We start from the raw sequence: 27,975 nt of genomic DNA on the forward strand, positions 1-27,975 counted from the left end.
GACTGCAGTGCAGATAGATGTAATATGGGTCAGAGAGGAGAGGTGGAGGGAGAACCTCCTTTCAATCAGACAACAAAATGATCTAGTAAAATGAATTAGTAGACACCCATATGAAAAGTATACTAGTATACTATGCTCTAAATACTGTAGTATTACTATATTTATAGTATACTTTTTACATAAACACTTTTTGTAGTGTTTATGTGGACATCACTGTAGTACACTGTAGTAAAGTTTACTATAGTATAAACACTAATATTACTATAGTAAAAACTATATTATAAACTGGGTGGTTCGAGCCCTGAATGTTGATTAGCTGAAAGCAGTGGTATATTAGACCGTATACCATGGGTGTGACAAAACATGTATTTTTACTACTCTAATTACATTGGTAACCAGTTATAATAGCAATAAGGCAACCTGGGAGTGTGTGATATATGGCCAACATACCACGGCTAAGGGCTGTGTCCAGGCACTCCGCATCGCGTCGTGCATAAGAACAGCCCTTGGCCGTGATATATAGGCCATATACAACACCCCTTCGTGCCTTATTGCTTAAGTATACACTACCTTTGAAAAGTTTGGGGCACTTAGACATTTCCTTGTTTTTGAAAGAAAGCAAATTTTTTGTCCATTAAAATAACATCAAGTTGATCAGAAATATAGTGTAGACATTGTTAATGTTGTAAATAACTACTGTAGCTGGAAACAGCTGATTTTTAATGGAATATCTACATAGGCGTACAGAGGCCCATTATCAGCAACCATCCCTCCTGTGTTCCAGTGGCACGTTGTGTTAGCTAATCCAAGTTTATCATTTTGAAAGGCTAATTGATCATTAGAAAACCCTTTCGCAATTATGTTAGCACAGCTGAAAACTGTTGTTCTGATTAAAGAAGCTATAAATCTGGCCTTCGTTAGACTAATTCAGTATCTGGAGCATCAGCATTTGTGGGTTTGATTACAGGCTCAAAATAGCCAGAAACAAAGAACTTTCTTCTGAAACTCATCAGTCTATTCTTGTTCTGAGAAATGAAGGTTATTCCATGTGAGAAATTGCCAAGAAACTGAAGATCTCGTACAACGCTGTGTACTACTCCCTTCACAGAACCGAGCAAACCGTCTCTAACCAGAATATAAAGAGGAGTGGGAGGCCCCGGTGCACAACTGAGCAAGAGGACAAGTACATTAGACTATCTAGTTTGAGAAACAGACAACTCACAAGCCCTCAACTGGCAGCTTTATTAAATAGTACACACAAAACACCAGTCTCAACGTCTGTGTGCACCATTAAAATGCATAGCCACAGCCAGCTAGCCACCACACACACATGCACGTAACCACACACTTCACACACTATCTCTCATCCCACCTTTAGTATCGTTGAGGGGGTCCATGTGTCTGTAGATGTATCCCTCCAGGTAGGAGTGGAAGCGAGGTGTAGGCGGGAAGAAGGCCAGACACACAGCCATGAGCTCCCAGCCCCTCTCCAGACTATCATAGCGGAAGTTCTCTGTGAGAAGTAGTGGATGAGGTTAGTGTTCATTTGACTTCAGGTTGACTGCGCATCAAGCCTGTGTCTAATGAATGAATAGATTTGTTAATTATGTGTCCAGTAGTTTACACACTGTTAGTGTTATACAGTGTGTGTGCACGTAGCTGTGTGTGTTCAGGGGTAAAGCTGGCCGTGTGTGTGTGTGTGTGTGTGTCTGTGTGTGTGAGCGTGTGTGTGTCTGTGTGTGTACCTGTAGTCTGACGACACAGCTGAATGTAGAGTTCATCACGAAGACCCTGGCTGCTCCAACCACGCACTGCCACCTGGGAAGAAAAGAGAGGGAGGGGTAGAAGAAAGAGAGAAAGGACAGGGAAGGGGGAGAAGGGAATTATTAAAAGTCACATATGTTTACATGATGTGCAGAATTAATAAACTGAAGGACAATTGAAGCATAAATGCATAAAAGAACAGAGTAAAAAAGTAGAGAAGTGAGAAGCAACACAGTGAAAGTAGATTCAAAGAGAGACATGAACAAGTAGATAGAAGCAGAGAACGGAGAGGGATAATAAAAGGGTCTGTGCAGACCTCTAGGGCGATGTTCAGGGGGCCAGTCTTGGCGCGAAAGAGAGAGAGAAAGACAGAGAGGAAATGAGGAGGGGTGGAATCATTAAGTCATGTTTATTTCCTTGATGCACAAAATCAGAAACTGAAGATAAATTGAAGCTTAAAGCACATAAAATGACACATGGCTGCAGAAGGGGAGACAATGGCTGAGTCCAAAATGGCACCCTTTCCCCTTAAAGTGCATTACTTTTGACCAGGGTCCATAAGGGCTCTGGTCAAAAGTAGTGCACTATATAGAGAATAGGGTGCCATTTGGGATATAACATAAGGATATCAGAGAGCCTGCAGACCTCCAGGGCGACAGTGAGCGGGTCAGTCTTGGCCCGGCGGTCACCCATGTAGGTCTGGATGAGTTTAAAGATCTCCACCGCCTCTCTCTTCACCGCACGGTCTGACGTCACGATCATGGGCTTTTTGATTGGCTCACTGCTCCACGCCAGCATGTTGGCTATGGACACCTTACGCCGGAACAGACCCTGAGAGGGAGGAAGAGGAGGAGGGGGAGAGGAAGGAAGAGGAGGAAGGAGTGATAGGTGAATATTTCGCTTTAGTTGTACTAGATATTATATAGATGTGTTTGTGTTGAGACAGTGAGTACTGAGAGTGTGACTGTTCCTGTGTATTTTAAATTGTAAAGCGACGTGTTTGTCTGTAATGTATCAGTGTCTGTTAAAGTGTAAAGTTAAGTGTGTGTGGGTGGGTGGGTGTACCTGTGTGTGTTTGTTAAAGTGTTTGGAGGCCCAGTTCTCGATGTCGGTCTCGGAGGACGGCTTCCTCAAGGTGAATTCTGGGAACACTCCACAGCTGGCGCTAGGCATCATGTTCCGAGCATTCCGACTCGCCTCGAACTGAGCACATGCTCCAAGATCCTCCGACTGAGGGAGAGAGGAAGAGAAGGAGAGACAGAGAGAGAGGGAGGGAGAAAACGAGAGTAAGGTTGAGAGGGAGAGAGAAAGAGAGAGGTTGAGAATGAGAGAGTGAGAGAGAGAGACATAGAGAGAAAGAGAGAGAAACAGTAGCAGTAGACAAACACATGATGTTAAAAGGGAATGCTGTGAGTAAAGAGAGAGTAGAGGACAGACTGACATCATTTTTCCCTTTAATGTCTCATTTTTTCTTTCTTTCTTTCTCTTTGCTCTGAGTTTGAGTAGCACTGTATTCCTTGGTAAGCACTTTCAGGCCTGCTATTTTCCACTAACCCCCGCATCTCTCCCTCTCCCTAACTGCCTATCCCCCCCCCCCTCTCTCTCACCCCCCACCAGTCTATCTCTCCCTTCCACCCTCTTTCTCTCTGATGGTTGAGATGGGGGCAGATTTCTCTTATGTGAGGGCTAAGTTAAGTGTGTATGTGTGTGTGGGTGTGTTTGTGCGTGTCTTACAATGTGATGGTAGATATAATGAGAGAGAGAGAGAGAGAGAGAGAGAGAGAGAGAGAGAGAGAGAGAGAGAGAGAGAGAGAGAGAGAGAGAGAGAGAGAGATAGAGAGAGAGAGAGAGAGAGAGAGAGAGAGAGAGAGAGAGAGAGAGAGAGAGAGAGAGAAAGAGAGAGAAAGAGAGAGAGAAAGTGCGAGAAAGAGATGGAGCGAGTTAGAGAAAGGATGGATATTTGGAGGGATGGAGTGGTGGGAAAAAGAGGTACTGTAGGCAGGGTTGCACATATGAAGCAGAATAAATCTGGCTTGTAGTTCCCCCCACAGGCTTTCATCCTTCTCTGGCATAGCTCCCATCTCTCTTCACACCTTAAAGAAGACCTGCTGTCACTCTGTCTCACACATTCAGCAGCACCCACAGAGAGGTGTGGGAGCATGTGACGTGTCTCTGTGTGCCTTTGTTAATGGCCTGGTGTGTCAATGCCTTTCTGTGCATGTGTTGGGATGTGTGTGTGTGCGTGTGTGTGTGTGTGTGTGTGTGTGTGTGTGTGTGTGTGTGTGTGTGTGTGTGTGTGTGTGTGTGTGTGTGTGTGTGTGTGTGTGTGTGTGTGTGTGTGTGTGTGTGTGTGTGTGTATGGGTGTGTGTGTGTGTGTACATGCTTGTGTGTAAGTGAGTGTAGGCCTGTCTGGTACAGTGAGTCTAGATCAGTCCTGTAGTCCGGTGATCTGTGCCTACATTCTAAGTGATGGTATGTGGCAGTGTGTTATGTGTGTTGGTTTTCTATCCTTGTGGGGACCTAAAATCAACAAAAGTCCCCACAAGGATAGCAAAACAAGGAAATACGTGGGGACAAAGGCTATTTTTAAACTTAGGGGTTAGGTTTAGGGTTAGGGTTACAATTAGGGTTAGGAGTTAGGTTTAGGATTTGGGTTAGTGTTAAGGTTATGGTAAGGATTAGGTTCAGGGTTAGGGGTTAGGAAAAATAGGATTTTGTTTTGGGTCCCCACGAGGATAGAAGAACATAACGTGTTTGTGTGTAGCCTATCTGGTACAGAGAGTCCAGGTAAGTCTCTGTCTAAGTGGCAGTAGGTAAGTGCAATAGCAGCAGTATGGATATTACACAGGGGTTGGAACCGGTTCAGGGAACAGAACAGAAAACTGTAAAAAATATAAATATTCACGGAACAAAATCAGAACCGGGAACGAAAGTGATCTATACTGTTCCGGAACAGAACCGTTATTTGAAAAGAATGGGACCCGGTTAATAATGTTATTTTAAACTCTGGTCCCACAAAAAATACAACTAAGTGCCTATGCAAAGCCCTCCGTCTTTCAATCAGAAACTTCATCCAGTGTCTGGCTGCCTGCCTTCTGTCTGCCTGCCTGCTGTCTGCCAGCTGAAAATCTTTGCCAGAGTGTGTGCGTGTAGTCTAGCAGCCACTCCCCCTCCAAAGCATAGCTGTAGCCTACTGACATTAAAAGCGTGATTCAGAAGATAGGGAGAACAATTTTTAATTAGAGAAGAACAGATTAACTTTTTAAATGCCAGTTAGGTGTACTACAGTTATCACATTTTACATTGGATGTATTAACTACAAAAAGGTAAGAGGTGTTTTAAATTCTGGTACCGCTCTGCACACACAAGCTTGTTAGCTAGATACCAAGCTTTGGTCCAATATTACATCTCTGATGTTCAAAGACATTCAAAGTTCCTTCATAGAAGCCACTCTGGAGGCATAATTCTGTGGGCCTAATTCAGATAATGCATGTCAACACAAGATGCCCAGCGCTTCAAGTCAAGCGTCCTCCTCCACCCTCTCTCGCTTCCCACCCGCAAAATGTCAGTTGTATCTCGCCCCCTACACTTGTCCCTCCATCACTCAAACAACTCACTGAGCTTTAGCTTGCCCACTCCCTAGCAAGCTGCTCTATCCACACTGTATACTTGGTAAAGTAAATTAATGTCAAGCTAAATGTAAAAAAAATACAATTTCAGAGGTTTAAAAAGGAACAGAAGGAACAATATAAACCTGGACTTTTTTTGGTTCAAACCAGTTCAGAACTTTATGTTACTGGTCAGAATAGTGGAACGGAACGAAAAAATTCATTACTCTGTTCAGAACAAAACGATTGGAAAATAATTTTGGTTCCAACAACTGGTATTACATAAACCAATCTCACCCCATTAAAATAATGATCTGATTCTGCACATGATAAAACATTAATGGACCTATGGTAGCTAGGGCGTGGCTCTGTGACAGAGAAGATGAGCTAGAGTTCGAAGTCACACACACACACACACACACACACACACACACACACACACACACACACACACACACACACACGCACACGCACACGCACACGCACACGGCAACATAGAATATAAGAGCTAGAGTCTGCTCTGCACTGACAGACTGTGTGTGTGTGTGTGTGTGTGTGTGTGTGTGTGTGTGTGTGTGTGTGTGTGTGTGTGTGTGTGTGTGTGTGTGTGTGTGTGTGTGTGTGTGTGTGTGTGTGTGTGGATACCTGTGAGGGGTGTAGGAAGGGTTCAGGCGAGGCCAGGTTGGTCTGTACAGACAGGCTCTTCTCCAGCAGTGCCTGAGGGAAGCCCAGTCTGTCGAAGGTGCTGCGTTTCCAGTGGTAATGTCCGTGGTGCCCGTCGCTCTGTGCTAACGCCTCGTCCTCGCTAAACGCCCTCACCACTGGGCCTGGCAGGGGCAGGGGCACCGCCCCATCGCTCTCGTACCCGTCTTTAGACCCTCCTCCCTGGTTAGAGCCCCTGGCCGAGCCCCCTTCCCCCGGGGCTGATTCCCAACTGCTCCTCTGTTTCATCACTTGCTGGGCCTCCCATGCCAGCCTGGCCTGGTTCAACACTGCCTCTGACAGGGTCCCCGACATCGGCCCCTCCTCCCAGTCTGCCCCAACACCACCACCCCCTCCACACCTCCCCAGCTCCTGGGGCAGGGAGGGTTTCCGGGTCTTGCGTTTGCGGTTCCCCCCGGGCGAGAAGCCCCCTCCTCCTGTAGACCCAGAGAGGGAGAGGGAGTGGTGCTGACTGGAGCACCAGGACATAGAGTCCTCGTAGAGCAACCTCTGGCCTGCGCCCTCGCCCCCCTCCTCGCTCCCGTAGTCCAGCAGCAGCCGGGGGTCCCGTATCAAACTCTGGCTGTGTTGGAGGGTGTAGGAGCCTCCGTAGGAGCCCCCATACCCCCCCATGGAGGATGGGGTGGCCGTGGAGGTCCCGTAGTGAAGGAGCCGGTCGGCTGTCTTAGAACGTGGGCTGGAGGAGGACTGTTGGAGGAGGGGGAGGAGGAAGAAGATGACTTTATTGTATAATGTACACGAATGTCCAACTGGTGCCAGCAACCCTCCAGTTACCGTCCTACTGTCAGACATGGGATTCGAGCCGGCAACCCTCCGGTGGCTGGCCTATCTCTCTAACCTCTAGACTACCTACCTGTTCCACGTAGACCAGCTGTTTGACATACTCCTTCCCAGCAGGGCTGTACTCCAGACTCTGGGTCTTCTCTGGACACTTCTGTCTGGTCAGCACCAGCTGGCCGTAGGGGGAGTGGCTCTGTTTGGGAGAGTGATAGAGGGGCGTCGCCGAGGAGGGCTTTCCCCGGGCCGGGGACTTCCCTGTGCCATACAGCAAGGAGGAGTCAGAGCCCAGGTGGTGCATCACGTCCGTGGGCGGTTCCTCGTAGATGGGCGGGGGCTGGTACTAGAATCAAAAACAATAAGTGTCCCAAAAAAGTGTAGAAACTGCACATAGAAAAGACAGGCGACAATCAAATCCTAGTGCAATTAAAATCAATCATAACAAGACCGATCACACAGGGACACTGGGAAAGACACAAAGAGGCAAGTAAAACAGAGTCAATCACAGAGCATACCATAGACTAGCTGAAAGAGGTGTGCTTTTACATGTTTTATGAACATGTTTCTGACACTATGTTGGAGTGTCGTACCTCCGAGGGGGGCTCCTCGTAGAGGGGTGGTTCGTAGGCGTAGCGGGGGGAGGGGGGCTGTGAGTCGGCCGAGGGGCGACGGTGTGTCCCGGTACCTCCGCCCCCTAGCTCCGCCCGTTTCGGGAAGGGCGACTGGCGACGGTCGACGTAGAGGATTGGAGAGCCGTCGGGGCCGGTGTCATGGGGGGCGGAGCCTCCAGAGGAACGGCGGGTACGGGAGGCGGTGCCGGTGCCAGGTGCGGGGGTGAGGGTAGGGGAGTCGCAGGGGGAGTAACCGTTCCCCTGGTGAGAGAGGAAGCTGGGTTCTCTGTCTGTCACCTTGATCAGCATCCGCTCCTTGGTACCTGTGTTCCATCTGAATGGAGAGGTTCTGGGGGGGGGAGGCAGAGAGAGGTAGAGTGAGAGAGAGAGTTAATTAATGTATTTGGCACAGAGGACAAAGGAGCTGTCAGGTGTGATTCTGTTCAGTTACTGGTGTGTGGTGTCCAAAGTAAATCCTGACAAAGTTTGAACACAGACACAGCATAGCATTTCAACTTTCCCATAGATGAGTTAGTGGTTGGAACAGAACAGAACAGTCAGAGACAGGAGTGAAACACCTAGCCTGGTCCCCGATCTGCTTGTGCTCTCTTTCCAACTCCTGTGGCGTAACAATGACCATAGGAGTTGGCAAGTCAGCACAAAGAGATCTGGGACTAGGGTGTGAAGCCATTGTTCTACACAGCAGACAGGACAGCAATGTCCTGACCTGCTGCTCAGGAGACAGGTACAACTGGACCCTGGCAGGGAAGCTACACCTAAACCTAATCATGGTATTCTCATAAAATATTGTTGTATTCTTATGGATTGTTTTAATGCAATATATTAACTGTGTATCACAATACTGAGTGTTTTTCAGTGAACACCCAACAACAGAGAGAAACTGTGAGAGAAATACAAATGATGAGTTTTAGGAGAGAGGGGGAGAGAGATAGAGATGGAGTGAGGGAAGGAGAAAGGCAGAGAAAGAGAGAGAGAAAAAAGTGTGAAATCGATTGCAGCACTAGCCACCCTCGGCTTCAATAGTTCCACACTCTGAGTGTGTGTGTGTGTGTGTGTGTGTGTGTGTGTGTGTGTGTGTATGTGTGTGTCTGTGTATTGAGGGGGTAGGATTAAGGATTACAGGGTTGTGTATGTTGGGTTAGACCACACTGTGCTAGGGAGCCATTAGATACAAAACCACCTCTACTTTTTTTCCCCCCTCACTCCCTCTCTCCACATCTCCTCTATCATCTCTTGTTCTCCCTCCTGGCCTCTCTGTCACTCCCTTGCCTGTCTTCTCTCCTTCCATCCAGCTCTTTAAATATCTCTCTCTTTCCCTCTCTCCCTAGAAAATCAGGATAAAGTGAACATTGTTCCTCCTTTCCCTAGCCATAAATGATTCCTATACATTTGACCTTCAAATCAATTTACACCCTGCATCTCACTGCTGACTTGCCTCTGAAGCTAAGCCTGGTTGGTCTCTGGATGGGAGACCAGATGCTGCTGGAAGTGGTGTTGGAGGGCCAGTAGGGGGCACTCTGGTCTAAGGCGATCCATATGCCCCAGAGCAGTGAAGGGGACATTGCCCTGCGTAGGGTTTCATCTTTCGGGTGGGACGTTAAACGGATGGTCATTAAAAATCCCATGACAGTTATTGTAAGAGAAGGGGTGTTAACCCTGGTGTCCTGGCTAAGTTCCCAACTTGGCCCCATTCCATCATGGCCACCTAATCATCCCCCTCATTCCTAATTGGTGTATATCACTCCTCACCTCTCTAAATTATGTGTTTTGAACATTCTGGCACAAAAATGGTTGCAGTGCATTATCCATGTAGGTGCCACACATTGGTGGTGGATGAGGTGAGTCTCCCCCTTACTGTGTAAAGCACTTTGAGTTCCTCAGTTGGTAGAAAAGTGCTATATAAATCCAATCAATGAATTATGTTCCTCTGAGTCTCTCCCTCCACAATAACTCTCAATAACTCTAACTCATGAGAGTTATTTAAGGTACTCTTCAAAGAGGTAGGGTTTCAGCTGTTTTTGAAAGATGGGCAGGTACTCCGCTGTCCTGATTTTAGGGGGAAGCTTGTTCCCCCATTGGGGTGCCAGGACAGAGAAGAGCTTTGACTGGGCTGAGTGGGAGCTGCCCTCCTGTAGGGGAGAGCCAAGACATCGTGACGGAATGGAGTGTTCCGGTTGTGATGTAAGGTTTGAGCATAGCCTGAAGGTAAGGAGGGGCAGTTCCCTTTGCTGCTCCGTAGGCAAGCACCAGGGACTTGAAGATGATGCAAGCTTCGACTGGAAGCCAGTGGAGTGTGCGGAGGAGTGGGGTGACATGGGAGAACTTAGGAAGGTTGAACACCAGGTGTATTGACTGGGCGTGGCTTTAGCCATTGCAACGATTTAATTAACTCAATCAATGTGATCAACCAACCTGTCACCAACCAACTCTTAAAATGACGTCAAATCAAAGGGGAATTTGGAGCACCTGCATCATTTGATGGACATCAGACACACGTACTGCATGAGCACAAACCCAGCAGGAGATGGAGAAGAGAGTGTGTGATGTGTATGTGTCCAGGTGAGGGCAGGCAGGTTGGGCTGACAGCTGCAGTCTGTCGCTTCTCTGCTTCTGAAGATCAACTCCAGATGGCTGTGAGATCTGGCTTTCTCCACATACATTATGGATCTGACACACGCACGCACGCACGCACGCACGCACGCACGCACGCACGCACACACACACACACACACACACACACACACACACACACACACACACACACACACACACACACACACACACACGCACACACAGGCTTAGTGTATACAATGCATTATGGATCTGTTCATCAATATGCTGGACCTTCAGGAAGACTGAACTCCACAGCACTGCAGAAAAACCTCCACTAACTACCAGTTCCACTGTATATAGCCTCCCGGCTGTTATTTTACTGCTGCTCTTTAATTATTTGTTACTTTTATTTCTTATTTTTCTTTAGGTATTTTTCTTAAAACTGCATTGTTGGTTAAGGTCTTGTAAGTAAGCGTTTCACTTTTGTATTCGGCGCATGTGACAATTTGATTTGATTTGAAAACTCCTCTCTGCCACTCAGTTCTAAACCTCATCTGTCTGTCCCTATCTCCCTAATGATGATACTATAACAGTTTTTGCATAAACAGTGTTACAGACAAATGTATTAACATCCAGAAGACATTGTGTGATTTCTGTGAGGGGATGAACCACCCTTCTGTGTGGTTCAATAAAGAGAACGCTTTATATTTAGGATGACGGCAATGCATTGGCACACACACACGCACACACACACGCACGCACACGCACACGCACACGCACACACACACACACACCAGGGTTTTTGTTAGGAAAATGTGGAGACGGACATTTGACCGGCAGCATTTTTATTTAACGGACATTTGAGAAATTTACCAGACTAATGCATTGGGTGTGTAACCTGATTCGGGCGTCCACCACTATGCTCAGAATGACAGAAATCCCATTTAGATGATGGTAATTCATCTTAACAGAACATGCAAGTTGAGGAGGCAGCGACGTGCATCCTTCTTACTGAATTCCAATGTACACATTGAAGATGTTGGAATAACTGTCCACATTTACTTTTCTTCAGACAACAAGACGAGTAACAAACAGCAACATCACTATCTTATGTCAATCTACTATCCCCCATAGTAGGACAAATTCACCTATTCTATTGGTCAGCTTGTCGTTCTGTGCGAGAAAGAAACAGCCTATTCCAAACAGACTCTGGGACAGTTGTGGGACCACAACCAGTAGGCCTAGGATACATAAACATTTAAATAAACGTTAAAAAACAATGAGGCTGATGCAACAGATCAGAACGTCTTGCTTAAAATGTTGATAACCTATTGCTTCTTCACATTATAAGTGCAGCACTGCACACAAGGCAGTAGGCTACGCTCGCATGTTCCTTCCAGAATGCAGTTAGCGGGAAAACATAGTTGTCAAAAGCACAACGCACATGCAAGCGGTTTCATGTGACCGAGATGAAAATATGCATTGGAGATTTAGAAAGAGGGGAGATCTAAAGATGCAACAACTACCATGGGTTACTGATATAACTAGGATTGTGCCTTTGACTACTGAACAATTAAATAAAGTTGATTTGAAAACCAATAGAACATGAGAGAAATAGGCTACTGGTTTCAATGGCATATGGAAGTCTTTATAAAATAATCGCCTCCCCGTTTCTATGATCGGATTTTACTTTGAAGCAAGGTAAGACATGCCACATAATATGAAGTAAAACATTCAGGTTTCAAACAATTAAGTATATGTTTTAAGTTTTCAAAATGCAAACTGCCTCCAGCTCATTGCAAAGTGGTGTGTGACACGCCTGCCTACCGTTGCCTATATGCACTTGAATGGCGAATGGAAAGCACGCTTCAATTACCAGTTGAGAAATAAAAACAGTAGCTCTTTTTAATCATGGCTATCAAAACTGTTTTTAACACGTGATTGCATTCAGAATTGTTACACAATGATTGGGCTTATAAAAGCACATGCTTCGCTCCAGCAGCAACGAATGAGCTGCTGGAGAGCAGAGCTCTCGCGCTGTCTGCCAGACAGCTCTCACCTTGTCCGGCAGCGCTCTCGCACTGTCTGGCAGATTTTCCGCCCATAGACTCTGTATCTGTATACATACACACCAATTTAATTCCACAAAATTATGCTAATTAACCTATAGACCAATAAGCATGACTGGTCAAATGTATTTACATCTACTGGTATTTCCAGTAGATGTAAATACAGCCGGCTATTACCGGCTAAAGGAAATCCTGACACACACACACAAACACTACTGGGCAGACAGTGACATAGTGGGAAATAGGATGGCTCAAAGACAATCTTCACTTCAGTAAATTCAGACCCTTCTTTTTGTCTTTCCTTCAAACGTCTCCTCATCTCTCTTTCTCTCTCTCTCTCTCTCTCTCTCTCTCTCTCTCTCTCTCTCTCTCTCTCTCTCTCGCTCTCTTTCTACACGGTTACTAAATGTAATCCTTGTCTTTTTCTGTGGACCTCAAGGTCAATACCCACAATCCATCTTGGAGACAAACCACAGTTTTCCACTTCATAAATAAACTAGGCTTTTTTTTCATATATTTAAAAATATATATATTTTTAACCTTTATTTAACTAGGCAAGTCAGTTAAGAACAAATTCTTATTTAAAATGACGGCCTACACCGGCCAAACCCAGACGCCGCTGGGCCAATTGTGCGCTGCCCTATGGGGCTCCCAATCAGGTTCGGTTGTGATACAGCCTGGATTCGAATCAAGGTGTCTGTAGTGATGCCTCTAGCACTGAGATGCAGTGCCTTAAACCGCTGCGCCACTAGGGAGCCCAAAAAAAGCTTAAATTCGCAAGTCAGAAAAGTCTGTATAGCCTTCTCCCGCTAGAATTAACGATATGCATCTTCTAGTGATCTAGGACAGGCGCCTGCCAGTCACAAAGTGAGGGGTGACAGGGAAACTGCTGGTTTGTCAGTCTGCTGTCTGTACCGCCTCCCGGTATCCGTTTTATTTTTGTATGCTAGGGTTGGCTGCAGTCAAATTTCCTTTCACAGAGGAGGGAGAGCATGATGCTTCTTCATCGTCTCCTGTGAGTGAATTTACACGTCCCATGTAATGTACGTGGTAACAATTAGTTGAAATCCACTTAATTATTGTTTTGTGGCACATTCATTTATTTTATTTAGTGTGTTTAATAGGCCACGGAGTTGGGGCGCATAGACTATTTATTGTGCTTTGATTGACGACCGAACAGCAAGTGTTGACTAGTTTATAAAAGGTGTAGAACGTACTGAACAAAGTCAATCTCCTATATCCCATTGCTATTCATAAAACATACAACATAATTATTTGTCCATGGTTATAAAAGCTAATGTCATGATACTTATATGGTGTTATTAAATATATTGATTTAGGCCTACTGATTTGATTGTCGACAATGGAGTAGTCAATCTGCTGCTTTCTGTGTAGCAAAGCCCATGTTTAAAACCTGTTTCATTCTTCATTCATACATGTAGGTCTATTCATGGGAGCCTGACTTTGTATAAAAGTGGGGGTGCACAATCTGGCGGGGGGTCTGGGGGCCCTCCCCATGAAAGTATTAGCATTTTCTTTTACTCCTGAAAAACAAACATCATTATGGCAATTCATATCTTGCAGTAAAACTGCAAATATTAATTTAATCTCAAGAGAAGACAGGTTCAACAGGTTATTTTACATAGAAAATAGTCCTGATCATATAGGCCTTGATGATATCCCAAACAACTAACAACACACTGAATTCATATATTTTTTTGTCATTTTAATTGTAAATTCATGTCTTCCTACTCAATACCACAACTAATTTGACCAAATCTGGGAGGTAAAGTCATACAATTATTTAATAATGTTGCTGTGTATTTTGGGTGGAATCAAATCAAATCAAATCAAATCTGTCACATGTGCCGAATACCGTGAAATGCTTACTTCCAAGCCCTGAACCAACAACACAGTTTTAAGAAAATAGGATTAAGAGAAAATTGACTAAATAAGCTAAAGTAAAAACAATATATATATATAAAAAGTAACACAATAAAATAACAATAACGAGGCTGTATACAGAGGCTACCGGTACCGAGTCAATGTGCGGGGGTACAGGTTAGTCAAGGTCATTTGTAGATGTAGGTAGAGGTGAAGTGACTATGCATAGATAATAAACAGTGAGTAGCAGCAGTGTAAAAACAAAGGGGGGGTCAATGTAAATTGTACGGGTGGCCATTAGATTAGAATGTACTTTGCAATCGGAAAGTATTCAGACCACTTCCCTTTTCCACATTTTGTTACATCACAGACTTTTCCTAAAATTGATTTAATAAATTGTTTTACTCATCAATATACACACAATATCCCATAATGACAAAGTGAAAACAGGTTGTTAGAAATAGAAATCCCTTATTTACATAAGTATTCAGACCCTTTGCTATGAGACTCAAAACTGAGCTCAAGTGCATCCTGTTTCCATTGATCATTCTTGAGATGTTTCTACAACTTGATTGGAGTCCACCTGTGGTAAATTCAATTGATTGGACATGATTTGGAAAGACACACACCTGTCTATATAAGGTTCCACAGTTGACAGTGCATGTCAGAGCTAAAACCAAGCCATTAGGTCGAAGGAATTGTCCGTAAAGCTCAGAGACAGGATTGTATCAAGGCACAGATCTGGGGAAAGGGACCAAAAAATGTCTGCAGCATTAAAGGTCCCCAAGAACACAGTGGCCTCCATCATTCTTAAATGGAAGGAGATTGGAACCACCAGGACTCTTCCTAGAGCTGGCCGCCCGGCCAAACTGAGCAATCGGGGGAGAAGGGCCTTGGGTCAGGGAGGTGACCAAGAACACGATCCTCCCATCTCCAGAGTTCCTCTGTGGAGATGGGAGGAGTCTCTGAATGTCCTTGACTGGTCCAGCCAGAGCCCGGACTTGAACCCAATCCAACATCTCTGGAGAGACCTGAAAATAGCTGTGCAGTGATGCTCCCCATCCAACCTGACAGAGCTTGAGAGGATCTGCAGAGAATAATGGGAGAAACTCCCCAAATACAGGTGTGCCAAGCTTGTAGCGTCATACCCAAGAAGACTCAGGGCTGTAATCGTTGCCAAAGATGCTTCAACAAAGTACTAAGTAAAGGGTCTGAATACTTATGTTTTTATTTGTAATACATTTGCAAACTTTTCTAAAAACCTGTTTTTGCTTTGTCATTATGGGGTAGTTATTGTGTGTAGATTGATGAGGAAAACAAACAATTTAAACAAATTTAGAATAAGGCTGTAACGTCACAAAATGTGGGAAAAAATCTATGGGTCTGAATACTTTCCGAATGCACTGTGCCAGAGGCCACCAAAATAGAGCTCGTTCTATTGCCCCATTGAACCCCCCCAGCCAGGAACTCCCTGGTTGGCTACTTTTTCTAGGCTACTCCCATGGCTAATCCATGTCCTTAACGAAAACACTGCAAACCAGTCCCTTTCTTTAATGTCCTGGAATCACAAAAACCCTAGAGAACAACTAGTACTGGACCACACACTGCCCAACATCACTGACATTATTAATGAACTCTGAAAACCACACAAAACCACTGAACACTACCTCTCTTAAGGGGACATACTGACTGAAAATGTGTGTGTGCATGCGTGCATGCGTGCGTGTGCGTGTGCGTGTGTGTGTGTGTGTGTGAGAGGAGAGGAGAGCTGGTTTGTCAGCTCTGGCAGAGACAAGAGCAGAGAACACATTTACAGGACAAAGAGGAGAGAGAGGGAGATAGAGATGGAGCGAGAGAGAGAGATGGGCAAATAGAATGTCAGAGAACATACAGGATTTGTGGTTGTGGTCATGGTTCTGTATAAGACTTAGATACCCCTCTGCCTCCTCCCTGTGGTGGAGTTAGAGTTAAGATTGTGGTCGGGTCATGGTCAGGGGTGTATGTAGTTACCTGTCTGCCTCCTCTCTGTTCCCCTGTTTCTCTGATGCGGTCAGTTCCTGGTCCAGTGAAGATGAGGTGCTCCCCTCTCTACTGACCGCACTGCTCTTTCCCGGGCTGTTATCAGCTGACGTCCTCCCCCCTCTTTCTCCCCCTGTCCCTCCCCCTACCGGGCAGGGAACATCCGTGTGCTGCTTCAGCGTCTGTAGCTTGGCGAGGGGGATGATGTCACAGGCCTGAGGGCGGTGCCAGACAGTGCGTTGCGTGGAAGCATTGTAGTAGTAGAAGCGGGAGGTGTTGGGGTCAAACAGCTCCCACCACTGGTTGTCCCCTGTCCTCTTAATACGTACCCCTTGAGGGGGGTCCCACACACACTCTCCGGTGAGGAGGTTGGCATACATGCGTTCCCGCGTGCGTGGCTCTATGATCTCCACCCACTCCAACCTGCAGAGGGGGACAGAGGAGAATAGACAAGAGATGAATACAACTGTACTATAGCATCATGTGATGATATAGGCCCAGGAAATTATTACTATTCTAATTCCTATTACTATTTTATTCTAATTCCTAATTCTATAGTGTAAAGCTTATATGAGCCTCTTCGCAAACATGACTTTGGCTTCGAGATTTGAGCTTCTCTACAGCTGTGAGTCTGCCTCTTCCCATCCTCTCCTGTGGAAGCCAGCTGCATGGGTCAGATGTGACAACAACCAGCATTATCCAGGCCACACCACATAACACACAGACAACCTCAAATCAAATCACATTTTATTTGTCACATGCTCCGAATACAGCAGCTGTAGACCTTACCGTGAAATGCTTACTTACAAGCCCTTGACCAACAATGCAGTTCAAGAAAAGAGTTAAGAAAATATTTACTGAATAAACAAAAGTAAAAATTGTAAAATTAAAATAAAAAGTAACACAATAAAAATAACGAGGCTATATCCACGGGGTACCGGTACGAGTCAATGTGCGGGGGTACAGGTTAGTCAAGTTATTTTGTACATGTAGGTAGGGGTAAAGTGACTATGCATAGATAATAAACAGCGAGAAGCAGCAGTGAAAAAACAAACGGAGGGAGGGCGTGTCAGTGTAAAAGTTCAGGTGGCCATTTGATTAATTGTTCAGCAGTCTTATGGCTTTGGGGTAGAAGCTGTTAAGGAGCATTTTGGTCCTAGACTTGGCACTCCGGTACCGCTTACCGTGTGGTAGCAGAGAGAACAGTCTATGACTAGGGTGGCTGGAGTCTAAGTCTTTTTGGGCCTTCCTCTGACACTGGTATAGAGGTCTGGTATAGAGGTCCTGGATGTCAGGAAGCTTGGTCCCAGTGATGTACTGGGCTATACACACTACCCTCTGTAGTGCCACGCTTCCTGACACCCTAGACCCACTCCAATAGGTCCACAGACAATGCAATCACAATCACACTGCACTAACCCATTTGGACAAGAGGAATAGCTATGTAAGAATGCTGTTCATCAATTACAGCTCAGCATTTAACACCATAGTACCCTCCAATCTCGTCATTAAGCTCGAGACCCTGGGTCTTGACCCCGCCCTGTACAACTGGGTCCTGGACTTTCTGACGGGCCGCCCCCCAGGTGGTGAAGGTAGGAAACAACATCTCCACCCCGCTGATCCTCAACACTGGGGCCCCACAAGGGTGCGTTCTCAGCCCTCTCCTGTACTCCCTGTTCACCCATGACTGCGTGGCCATGCACGCCTCCAAATCAATCATCAAGTTTGCAGACGACACTACAGTGATAGGCTTGATTACCAACAACGACGAGGCGGCCTACAGGGAGGAGATGAGGGCCCTCGGAGTGTGGTGTCAGGAAAATAACCTCACACTCAACATCAACATAACAAAGGATATGATCGTTGTAACGGCTTTCGTCTTCCTCCTCTGACGAGGAGTAGTAGGAAGGATCGGAAGACCAGTGTGCAGCGTGGTACGTATCCATATTTATTTGAATACTTTTCAAGAATGAACAAAAAACAATAAACTGACGAAAAACCAACGAAGCTACAGTCCCGAACTAGTGAACACAGACAAACCAGGAACACACGAACAGGAACAATCACCCACAAAACACACTACAAAACAGGCTACCTAAATATGGTTCCCAATCAGAGACAATGACTAACACCTGCCTCTGATTGAGAACCATATCAGGCCGAACAAGAAACCCCACATAGAAACAGAAAACATAGACTGCCCACCCCAACTCACGCCCTGACCATACTAAAACAAAGAAAAACCAAAAGAACTATGGCCAGAACGTGACAATCGTGGACTTCAGGAAACAGCAGAGGGAGCAGCCCCCTATCCACGTCAAAGGGACAGTAGTGGAGAAGGTGGAAAGTTCCTTGGTGTACACATCACAGACAAACTGAAATGGTCCACCTACACAGACAGCGTGGTGAAGAAGGTGCAACAGCGCCTCTTCAACCTCGGGAGGCTGAAGAAATTTGGCTTGTCCCCAAAAACACTCACAAACTTTTACAGATGCACAATCGAGAGCATCTTGTCGGGCTGTATCACCGCCTGGTACGGCAACTGCTCTGCCCACAACCGTAAGGCTCTCCAGAGGGTAGTGAGGTCTGCACAACGCATCACCGGGGGCAAACTATCTGCCCCCCAGGACACCTACACCACCCGATGACACAGGAAGGCCAAAAAGATCATCAATGACAACAACCACCCGAGCAACTGCCTGTTCACCCCGCTATCATCCAGAAGGCGATGTCAGTACAGATGCATCAAAGGTGGGACCGAGAGACTGAAAAACAGCTTCTATCTCAAGGCCATCAGACTGTTAAACATCCATCACTAACATTGAGTGGCTGCTGCCAACATACTGACTCAATCTCTAGCCACTTTAATAATTAATAATTGGATGTAATAAATGTATCACTAGTCACTTAAACAATACCACTTTATATAATGTTTACATACCCTACATTACTCATCTCATATGTATATACTGTACTCTATACCATCTACTGCATCTTGCCTATGCCGTTCGGCCATCGCCCAACCATTATTTATATGTACATATTCTTAATCATTCCTTTACTCTTGTGTGTATAAGGTAGTTGATGTGAAATTGTTAGATTACTTGTTAGATATTACTGCATGGTCGGAACTAGAAGTACAAGCATTTCGCTACACTCGCATTAACATCTGCTAACCATGTGTATGTGACCAACAAAATTAGATTTTGATTTGATTTTGAATTTTACGGTCAGATGCCGAGCAGTTGCCATTCTAGGCAATGATGCAACTGGTCAGGATGCTCTCGATGGTGCAGCTATAGACCTTTTTTGACGATCTGGGGACCCATGCCAAATCTTTCCAGTCTTCTGAGGGGGAAAAGGTGTTGTCGCGCCCTCTTCACAACTGTTTTTGGTGTGGTTGGATCATAAAAGTTTGTTGGTGATGTGGACACCAAGGAACTTGAAACTCTCAACCCGCTCCACTACAGCCCTGTCGATGTCAATGGGTGCCTGTTCAGCCCTCCTTTCCCTATAGTCCACGATCCGCTCCTTTGTCTTGCTTACGTTGAGGGAGAGGTTGTTGTCCTGACACCACACTGCCAGGTCTCTGACCTCCTCCCTATAGGCTGTCTCATTGTTGTCGGTGATCAGGCCTACCACTGTTGTGTCATCAGCAAACGTAATGATGGTGTTGGAGTTGTGTTTGGCCACGCAGCCGTGGGTGAACAGGGAGTACAGGAGGGGACTAAGCATGCAGCCCTGGGGACTCCCATGTTGAGGATCAGTGTGATAGATGAGTTGTTGCCTACTCTTATCACCTGGGGGGTAGCCCGTCAGGAAGTCCAGGGTCCAGTTGCAGAGGGAAGTGTTTGGTCCCAGAGTCCATAGTATAGTGATGAGCTTCGTGGGCACTATGGTGTTGAACGCTGAGCTGTAGTCAATGAACAGCATTCTCACTTAGGTGTTCCTTTGGTCCAGGTGGGAAAGGGCAGTGTGGAGTGCAATTGAGATTGTGTCATCTGTGGATCTGTTGCGGCGGTTTGTGAATTGGAGTGGGTCCAGGGTTTCTGGGATAATGGTGCTGATGTGACCTGGGCTACTACTGGACCTGGGCTGGGCGCTGCAAAGAGCTGCTCACCACGGTGTCTGTGTGTGTGTGTGTATTTCTCAAATACAAAAACACACACCTTCTCTCGCTCCCTCTCTCGTCCTTTCACCCCCCCCCCCCCTCTCCCAGTCTAAGTCAGAGATAGTATAATGTTATGAATGTGTAAAGCTATGAGAGGGCTGGCCCTCCATCACTAGACTGCCTACTGCCTACCCAGGGTCCCATGCTGCTTTAGCTGTAGGAGTATAATGGATGATGGAGACATCACTCTGAGGCCTTCTACAGCCCTCCTCATCATTACTACCCCATCCATCACAGCTTAGTCTGTCTCCACACACACACACACACACACACACACACACACACACACACACACACACACACACACACACACACACACACACACACACACACACACACACACACACACACACACACACACACACACACACACACACACACACACACACACAAACACACACACACACACACACAAACACAGCCACTCCCCATCCCGGCTACAGAGCCTCTGAGTACAGGTGAGTGTGTGACATCAGATGGCTGCTAGGCTGCTCCAGTATATCCAGCTCTCATCACAACAGCAGTACCACTCCTCTATGTTATGCTGTATGAGCCCAACACATCACAGCCTGTTGGACACATGCACTCAGCACAGTTACATACAATACAACCTTGGTTAGGAATTGGACATAGAGTAATATGTGCTAAATATACTATTCATACTATAGTCAACTCCTGATAAATGTTACTGTTTGGGTCAGCTGTGAGTATACTTATATCAGGAGGAGCAAGTAGAAAGAAAGTATTTGAAATGGGATTGGAGAACTGCTATTACTAAATAATATATTGCTGGTACAGGACAGGGCTCCAGGTTAGCAGGGTAGCATTATCCTCCTATTCCCAGCAGTGTAGTTCATTACAGCCTACTGAGCCTGGTCTGCAAAGGGCTGCAGGTTAGCATCATAGCCATTCCCAGCAGTAGGACCAGCATTTTTACTGCAGCTGTCACATTGACTCCCACAGGGAAGCCATTACTAAAAGGGAAAACGCTGAGATTACTCACACACACATACGCATACCCACACATACACGCACGCACGCACGCAAACACGCAAACACACACACACACACACACACACACACACACACACACACACACACACACACACACACACACACACACACACACACACACACACACACACACACACACACACACACACACACACACACACAGGCCTGATCCCTGACCGATGGAATGCAGCAGGAATACAGTAACAACATGACACACAGAGAGAGAGAGAGAGAGAGAGAGAGAGAGAGAGAGAGAGAGAGAGAGAGAGAGAGCAAGCAAGAAAGGAGGAGAGAGATAGAAAGAAAGAATAGGTTTGAGGTTTGTGGACGAAGAGGTTTGTGGACAAAGAGAGAGCAGAAAGACAGACAGACAGCTAAGTATATGACAAATAGTGTCCCCCTGCCAAAAAAGTGTCCCCCCCCTGCATCACAATGGGATTCGATGAGTTCAGTCATGAGCTGCCCTCCAGTCATGAGCTGCCCTCCAGTCATGAGCTACCCTCCAGTCATGAGCTGCCCTTCAGTCATGAGCTGCCCTTCAGTCATGAGCTGCCCTTCAGTCATGAGCTGCCCCTCAGTCCGGAGCTGCCCTTCAGTCCAGAGCTGCCTCTCTGTCCGGAGCTGCCTCTCTGTCCGGAGCTGCCCTTCAGTCCGGAGCTGCCCCTCTGTCCTGAGCTACCTCTCTGTCCTGAGCTACCTCTCTGTCCTGAGCTACCTCTCTGTCCTGAGCTGTCTCCTCAATCTAGTGGGGACCTTGGTGAAGATTCCTAGGCCAAGGTCGGGGGCGAGGGTCGCCACTCAAAGGACGCTAAGGAGGGGGACTATGACAATGGTGGACTCGTCCTGCGCCGGAGCCGCCACCGCGGACAGATGCCCACCCAGACCCTCCCATTGAGTTTTAGGGGGTGCGTTCGGAGTCCGCACCTCAGGAGGGGGGTACTGTCACGTTCTGACCATAGTTCTTGTGTGTTTTGCTTGTTTTATGGAGGTAAATTAATATGGTGTAGCAGACTGCCAGACAGGATGAGTTTTAGTAAGGTTGGATTTCCTGCATTTATAGCCAGGGTGATTAACTGCACTGCACTGATGGAGTGGAAATCACAGAAGATATATGTGGTAGTTGCAACAGTAGAGAAATATTTGGGTGTGAGAGATCTTAGTGCAGAAGATATACAGGAAGTTTTGAGAGACGGGGCTCCATCCTCCCAGGCCGACGTCATGGTGAAAGATCGTTTAGGGCCAAGTAGTGGGATGGGGTGGTTGGTTTTGGGGGATAGTATATAGGTGCAGGATTAGATGCTGGTGCAATTTAAGAAGATTCCTAAGAAGAAGACAAAGCTAATTTGTTTACATAGCAGGTTAGGATATTTAACGTGGCAGGTTAGATGAATTAGCATGGAAGGTTAGGTGAATTAGTGTGGCAGGTTAGGAGACTGGGGTTAATGTTAGGAATAGAGTTAGGCTTAGCTATAATGCCAAAGATGTAAACAACTGTTGTCCGCGATGCGAAATAAATGGCCATGGGTGTAACTTGATATCAAGAAACGCTTATATCATAAAACGACCCTAATCGCAGTCTGCAATTACACCCTTCTTAGGCGAATGGGTAAGTAGGTACTGAAGTACCCAAAGAGTTTTGTCATGTTATGTTGCTAGTAGATTATATAAAATGGACAGCTATCGAAGTGCACTGTGCCATATAAAATGAACTGGTCCACTCTGATCTAGCATGGTGTTTGGGGATGGAGTAAGCAAGCTACAACAACTCCATCAACCCTGCACGTTTTGTAGAAATGAATGGTCAAATACCAATCGGATTAATGGAATTGTTTATTACAAGGTATGTCTTCATTTTTGCTGAACTCCCTGATCTTTGTTTAGATCACGGTAGCCAAAGTTTGTGAGTTATAGATCTGTCATTCTCTTTGCAAGCAAGTCCAAGAAGTGATAGATCTGTTCTATGTGCAATATTTCTATGCTTCACATTCTTAAGTTTAGTTTTTGAGTCTACCAGCTTCAAACAGCTGAATATACAATATTTTCGGATAAGGAAAATATATTTCACAGCAGTTTAGATGGTACAATGACTGTCTACACTATACATTGCTTGTTTTGTCACGTACACTGAAATTAGTTGAACTATTACAATTTTAGCAACCAGGAAATGGTGGTGGGATTTCTGCATAGTACACCTTTAATGTTCTCAGCATCACGTATTTTATAGGGCTCTAGATGTGTGTGAGTGTGTCTATGTGTGTGTGTATACCACCACTGTTTGTGTATTCCATCCATCAAGTCTAAGCACCGATAGTACGGGTGAAACAGTGGGTGAGGTTTTCCCAAACCCAGCTGATAGAATAAAGGGGAGCTGCTGTTATATCCCCTAATTAGCTGTTAATCCTGTATCCATTGCTAATCTAGTCTACATTTACATTTACATTTAAGTCATTTAGCAGACGCTCTTATCCAGTCTAATCTAATCAGATTATATAGAGGATGTCATCCATAACCACGGCTCTAATCCACTTTATGACACAGTGGGCCACGCCTAGCCAATCATAACCTGGATAGGCCACATCAGCCAATCACAGACTAGACTGGCCACGACAAGCCAATCACAGCCTGGATAGGACTCGCTCAGAGTAACAGCCCAGCCAATCCCAGGCTGAATCGGTCTAGTCCCTCCTCTCCTCTGTCTCTAAAGGCCAAATAGGATTCTGTCTGATCTCATTCGTCATCACATCACACATCTGTTCTCACATCTGACAGACAGACACATAGCTGACTCAACTGGGGATGCCTGGCTGTGTGTGGCTGGGCGATATGGCCAAAATATCATATCGCAGTATTTGTCAAATTCTGGACAGTATGAAGGTATTTCCTGCTATTTGATGTTTCTGAATAATGCAAGTTCTAACTGTGCTTTATGGGTAGAGCAAGGGCACCACATTTATTCTAATGGTTTTAATTAGATTTTCTCCATTCTGATTGCTTTATACTGTTCAATCAAACTTCAACCAAAAATATTAGGACAAAACTGACAGTGAAGTAGTCCATTTTGTAGAACATTGCATAGGAATCAAAATTATATTTTGTAGCCTCAAACTCTGGTACTCAACCAATGGTTTTCCATTTGCATAGTTATTTCCTCAATTCCTATATTCACTTCCACCATTTTCGTACATTTCTTCATTTCCTGCACTAATTAGTTATCATTTACACAATGTGTCACGTTTCTTTTGTCTTAGTATGCCTCTATTTCGTCAACAACCCCAAAAATCTTCATGACAATAATTAGTAGTCGATCGATTTCAGAGGCTCTATTTGGCAAGCTTGCCCTCCCGAAGTTGTTGACTTGCTGTGCTCGAAAGTTAGCTAACAGTCCTCAGGTTTCATTTTTTTGTATATATTTTTTTTCTGGCCATAAAAACAGATTATTGACATCCTTTTTTCAAGTCATTACTGAACTATTTAATGTAACAAATATAACATTAAAATACTATTATAGAAGGTAAGGTAAAAATATAAACCAGTCCGTGAATGAACACCGGTACAGTTGACCGCACAGCCCCTCAAATCAAATCAAATTTTATTAGTCACATGCGCCGAATACAACAGGTGTAGACCTAACAGTGAAATGCTTACTTACGAGCCCCTAACCAACAATGCAGTTTATTTTAATTTTTTAAAATACGAATAAGAACAAGAAATAAAAGTAACAAGTAATTAAAGAGAAGCAGTAAAATAAAAATAGCAAGACTATATTCAGGGGGGTACTGGTACAGAGTCAATGTGCAGGTAGTACCGGTCAGTTGAGGTAATATGTACATGTAGGTAAATTTATTAAAGTAACTATGTATAGATGATAACAGACAGAGAGTAGCAGCGGTGTAAAAGAGGGGAGGCAATGTAAATAGTCTGGGTAGCCATTTGATTAGGTGTTCAGGAGTCTTATGGCTTGGGGATAGAAGCTGTTTAGAAGCCTCTTGGACCTAGACCTTGCACTCCGGTACCGCTTGCCGTACGGTAACAGAGAGAACAGTCTATGACTTGGGTGACTGGAGTCTTTTAGGGCATTCCTCTGACACCGCCTGGTATAGAGTTCCTGGATGGCAGGAAGCTTGGCCCCAGTGATGTACTGGGCCGTAAGAACTACCCTCTGTAGTGCCTTGCGGTCAGAGGCCGAGCAGTTGCCATATCAGGCAGTGATGCAACCAGTCAGGATGCTCTCGATGGTACAGCTGTAGAACCTTTTGAGGATCTGAGGACCCATACCAAACCTTTCAGTCTCCAGAGGGGAAATAGGTTTTGTCGTGCCCTCTTCACAACTGTAATGGTGTGCTTGGACCATGTTGGTTTATTGGTGGTGGACACCAAGGAACTTGAAGCTCTCAACCTCCTCCACTGCAGCCCCTTCAATGAGAATGGGGGCGTGCTCGGTCCTCTTTTTCCTGTAGTCCACAATCATCTCCTTTGTCTTGGTCACGTTGAGGGAGAGGTTGTTCTCCTGGCACCACACGGCCAGGTCTCTGACCTCCTCCCTATAGACTGTCTCGTCGTTGTCGGTGATCAGGCCTACCACTGTTGCTGTCTGACAGACACATACAGAGGTGAGAGACTATGGATTATGGCTCTAGAGAATGTAAAGGAGATACTGAACACATGGCAAATCATGTTATACTGTTGCAGATATAGCCTACCACGAATGAGCAGATGATTCCTGCAGTGGTCTATGTAAGTGTGTGTTCTGGTTCTCTTGTGAGCCCTCTAAACAGGATTTGAAGGAGTTGGGGTACAGATAGGGAGAACAGAGTCTGGAGGGGGGAATGAGGGGCCTCAGGGGCCCCCTCCTCTCCCTGACCCCCTAATCAGATCAGATTCCGTTCAATATGCCATCAGATAATCACATCACACTCATACAGTTTGAAGGAAGAGAAGCACGAGAGAAGGAGAGATCTGCAGTCTCAACACTATTGCTGCTGATTTGCTTTTTCTCTCCCTCCCTCCCTCCCTCCCTCCCTCCCTGTAAAATGGTTTAAACACTTGAGATATTTGTATCTATGTAAATGTAGTTTTGTGAGGATCTGTGTGTGTGTGTGGTGATGCCTGGATGCATTTCTCTCCCAGTCAGACTGACTCATCTAACTCCTGACAGGTTAAGAGATTCAGACTGACTCATCTAACAACTGACAGGTTAAGAGATTCAGACTGACTCATCTAACAACTGACAGGTTAAGAGATTCAGACTGACTCATCTAACTCCTGACAGGTTAAGAGATTCAGACTGACTCATCTAACTCCTGACAGGTTAAGAGATTCAGACTGACTCATCTAACTCCTGACAGGTTAAGAGATTTCTGCTGCCGAGAAAATAACAGAATTTCAGTGCTTTTACAGTACCACACACATCCATCACAGCTTAGTCTGTCTCCACACACACACACACACACACACACACACACACACACACACACACACACACACACGCACACGCACACGCACACACACACACACAATCTCTGTCTCTCTCCCCCCTCTCATGTAACCTCCCACAGTCCTCTGTCACACAGAGATGATCTAAGCGATGATGTCGTTATCTGTCAGCCTCCTCCCATTGCACATGACACATCCCATTATACATGACACACAGCAAATAGGCCTGTTTGTTCACTTTTCAAGTGTGTGTGTGTGGTGTATCAAAGGCTGATGATCTTTGTGATGTGTGTTCTGAGTTGTTTTAAATCGCTGTCAGTCTCTCCAGATGCAGTGTGTGATGTTATACTGAGAGCTATATGAAAGACAGACTGATCTTCAGTTGAGAATGTAATTAGTTTAACTTCTTATGGCTGCATCCCGCTACCGGGATTGATATGACAGCAGCCAGTGAAAGTGCAGGGCGCCAAATTCAAACAACAGAAATCTCATAATTAAAATTCCTCAAACATACATGTGTCTGATATCATTTTAAAGGTAATCTTGTTGTTAATCCCACCAAAGTGTCCGATTTCAAATATGCTTTTCAGCGAAAACACTACAAACGATTATGTTAGGTCACCACCACACCACAATAAGCACAGCCATTTTTCCAGCGAAAGATAGCTTTCACAAAAAGCACAAATAGAGATAAAAGTAATCACTAACCTTTGATTATCTTCATCAGATGAAACTCATAGGACTTCATGTTACACAATACATGCATGTTTTGTTCATATTTATAACAAAAAATCAGAGTTTACATTGGCGCGTTACATTCACTAGTTCCAAAAACATCAAGTGATTTTGCATAGCCACATCGTTTCAACAGAAATACTCATCATAAATGTAGATGATAATACAAGTTATACACATGGAATTATAAATATACCTCACCTTAATGCAACCGCTGTGTCAGATTTCAGAAAAACTTTACGGAAAAAGCAAATCATGCAATAATCTGAGACGGAGCTCAGAACAATAGTCAAATTAGCCGCCATGTCGGGGTCAACAGAAACCAGAAAATACATGATAAATGTTTCCTTACCTTTGATGAACTTCATCAGAATGCAGTCCTAGGAATCCCAGGTCCACAATAAATGCTTGATTTGTTCGATAATGTCCGTTATTTATGTCCAATTAGCTACTTTGGTTAGCGCGTTAGCGGTAAACAATTCCAAAGTCACAAAGCGCATCCACTATAACGTGACAAAATGTCCAAAAGGTCCGTAACAGTCAGTAGAAACATGTCAAACGATGTACTGAATCAATCTTTAGAATGTTGTTA

General features: G+C 45.3%; 1 protein-coding gene across 2 annotated transcripts in view; it reads right to left on the minus strand.

Moving 5' to 3' along the window:
* Positions 1 to 27,975, minus strand: part of LOC129869550 (rho GTPase-activating protein 39-like) — a 190,327-nt gene that overhangs the window by 19,363 nt on the left and 142,989 nt on the right. The window contains exons 2-10 of one of the 2 annotated variants that reach the window (XM_055944051.1): positions 16,022 to 16,453; positions 7,464 to 7,833; positions 6,950 to 7,216; positions 6,019 to 6,783; positions 2,830 to 2,994; positions 2,410 to 2,595; positions 2,081 to 2,107; positions 1,746 to 1,818; positions 1,373 to 1,513 (exon numbers count right to left, since the gene is read on the minus strand). In XM_055944051.1, coding sequence (XP_055800026.1) covers positions 1,373 to 1,513; positions 1,746 to 1,818; positions 2,081 to 2,107; positions 2,410 to 2,595; positions 2,830 to 2,994; positions 6,019 to 6,783; positions 6,950 to 7,216; positions 7,464 to 7,833; positions 16,022 to 16,453 — 2,426 coding nt within the window. The remainder of the gene's footprint in view (positions 1 to 1,372; positions 1,514 to 1,745; positions 1,819 to 2,080; positions 2,108 to 2,409; positions 2,596 to 2,829; positions 2,995 to 6,018; positions 6,784 to 6,949; positions 7,217 to 7,463; positions 7,834 to 16,021; positions 16,454 to 27,975) is intronic. The other variant, XM_055944052.1, reaches the window with a different exon arrangement.

Source organism: Salvelinus fontinalis, chromosome 14 (genome assembly GCF_029448725.1).
Source record: "Salvelinus fontinalis isolate EN_2023a chromosome 14, ASM2944872v1, whole genome shotgun sequence".
In the NCBI taxonomy this organism is placed as follows: domain Eukaryota; kingdom Metazoa; phylum Chordata; class Actinopteri; order Salmoniformes; family Salmonidae; genus Salvelinus; species Salvelinus fontinalis.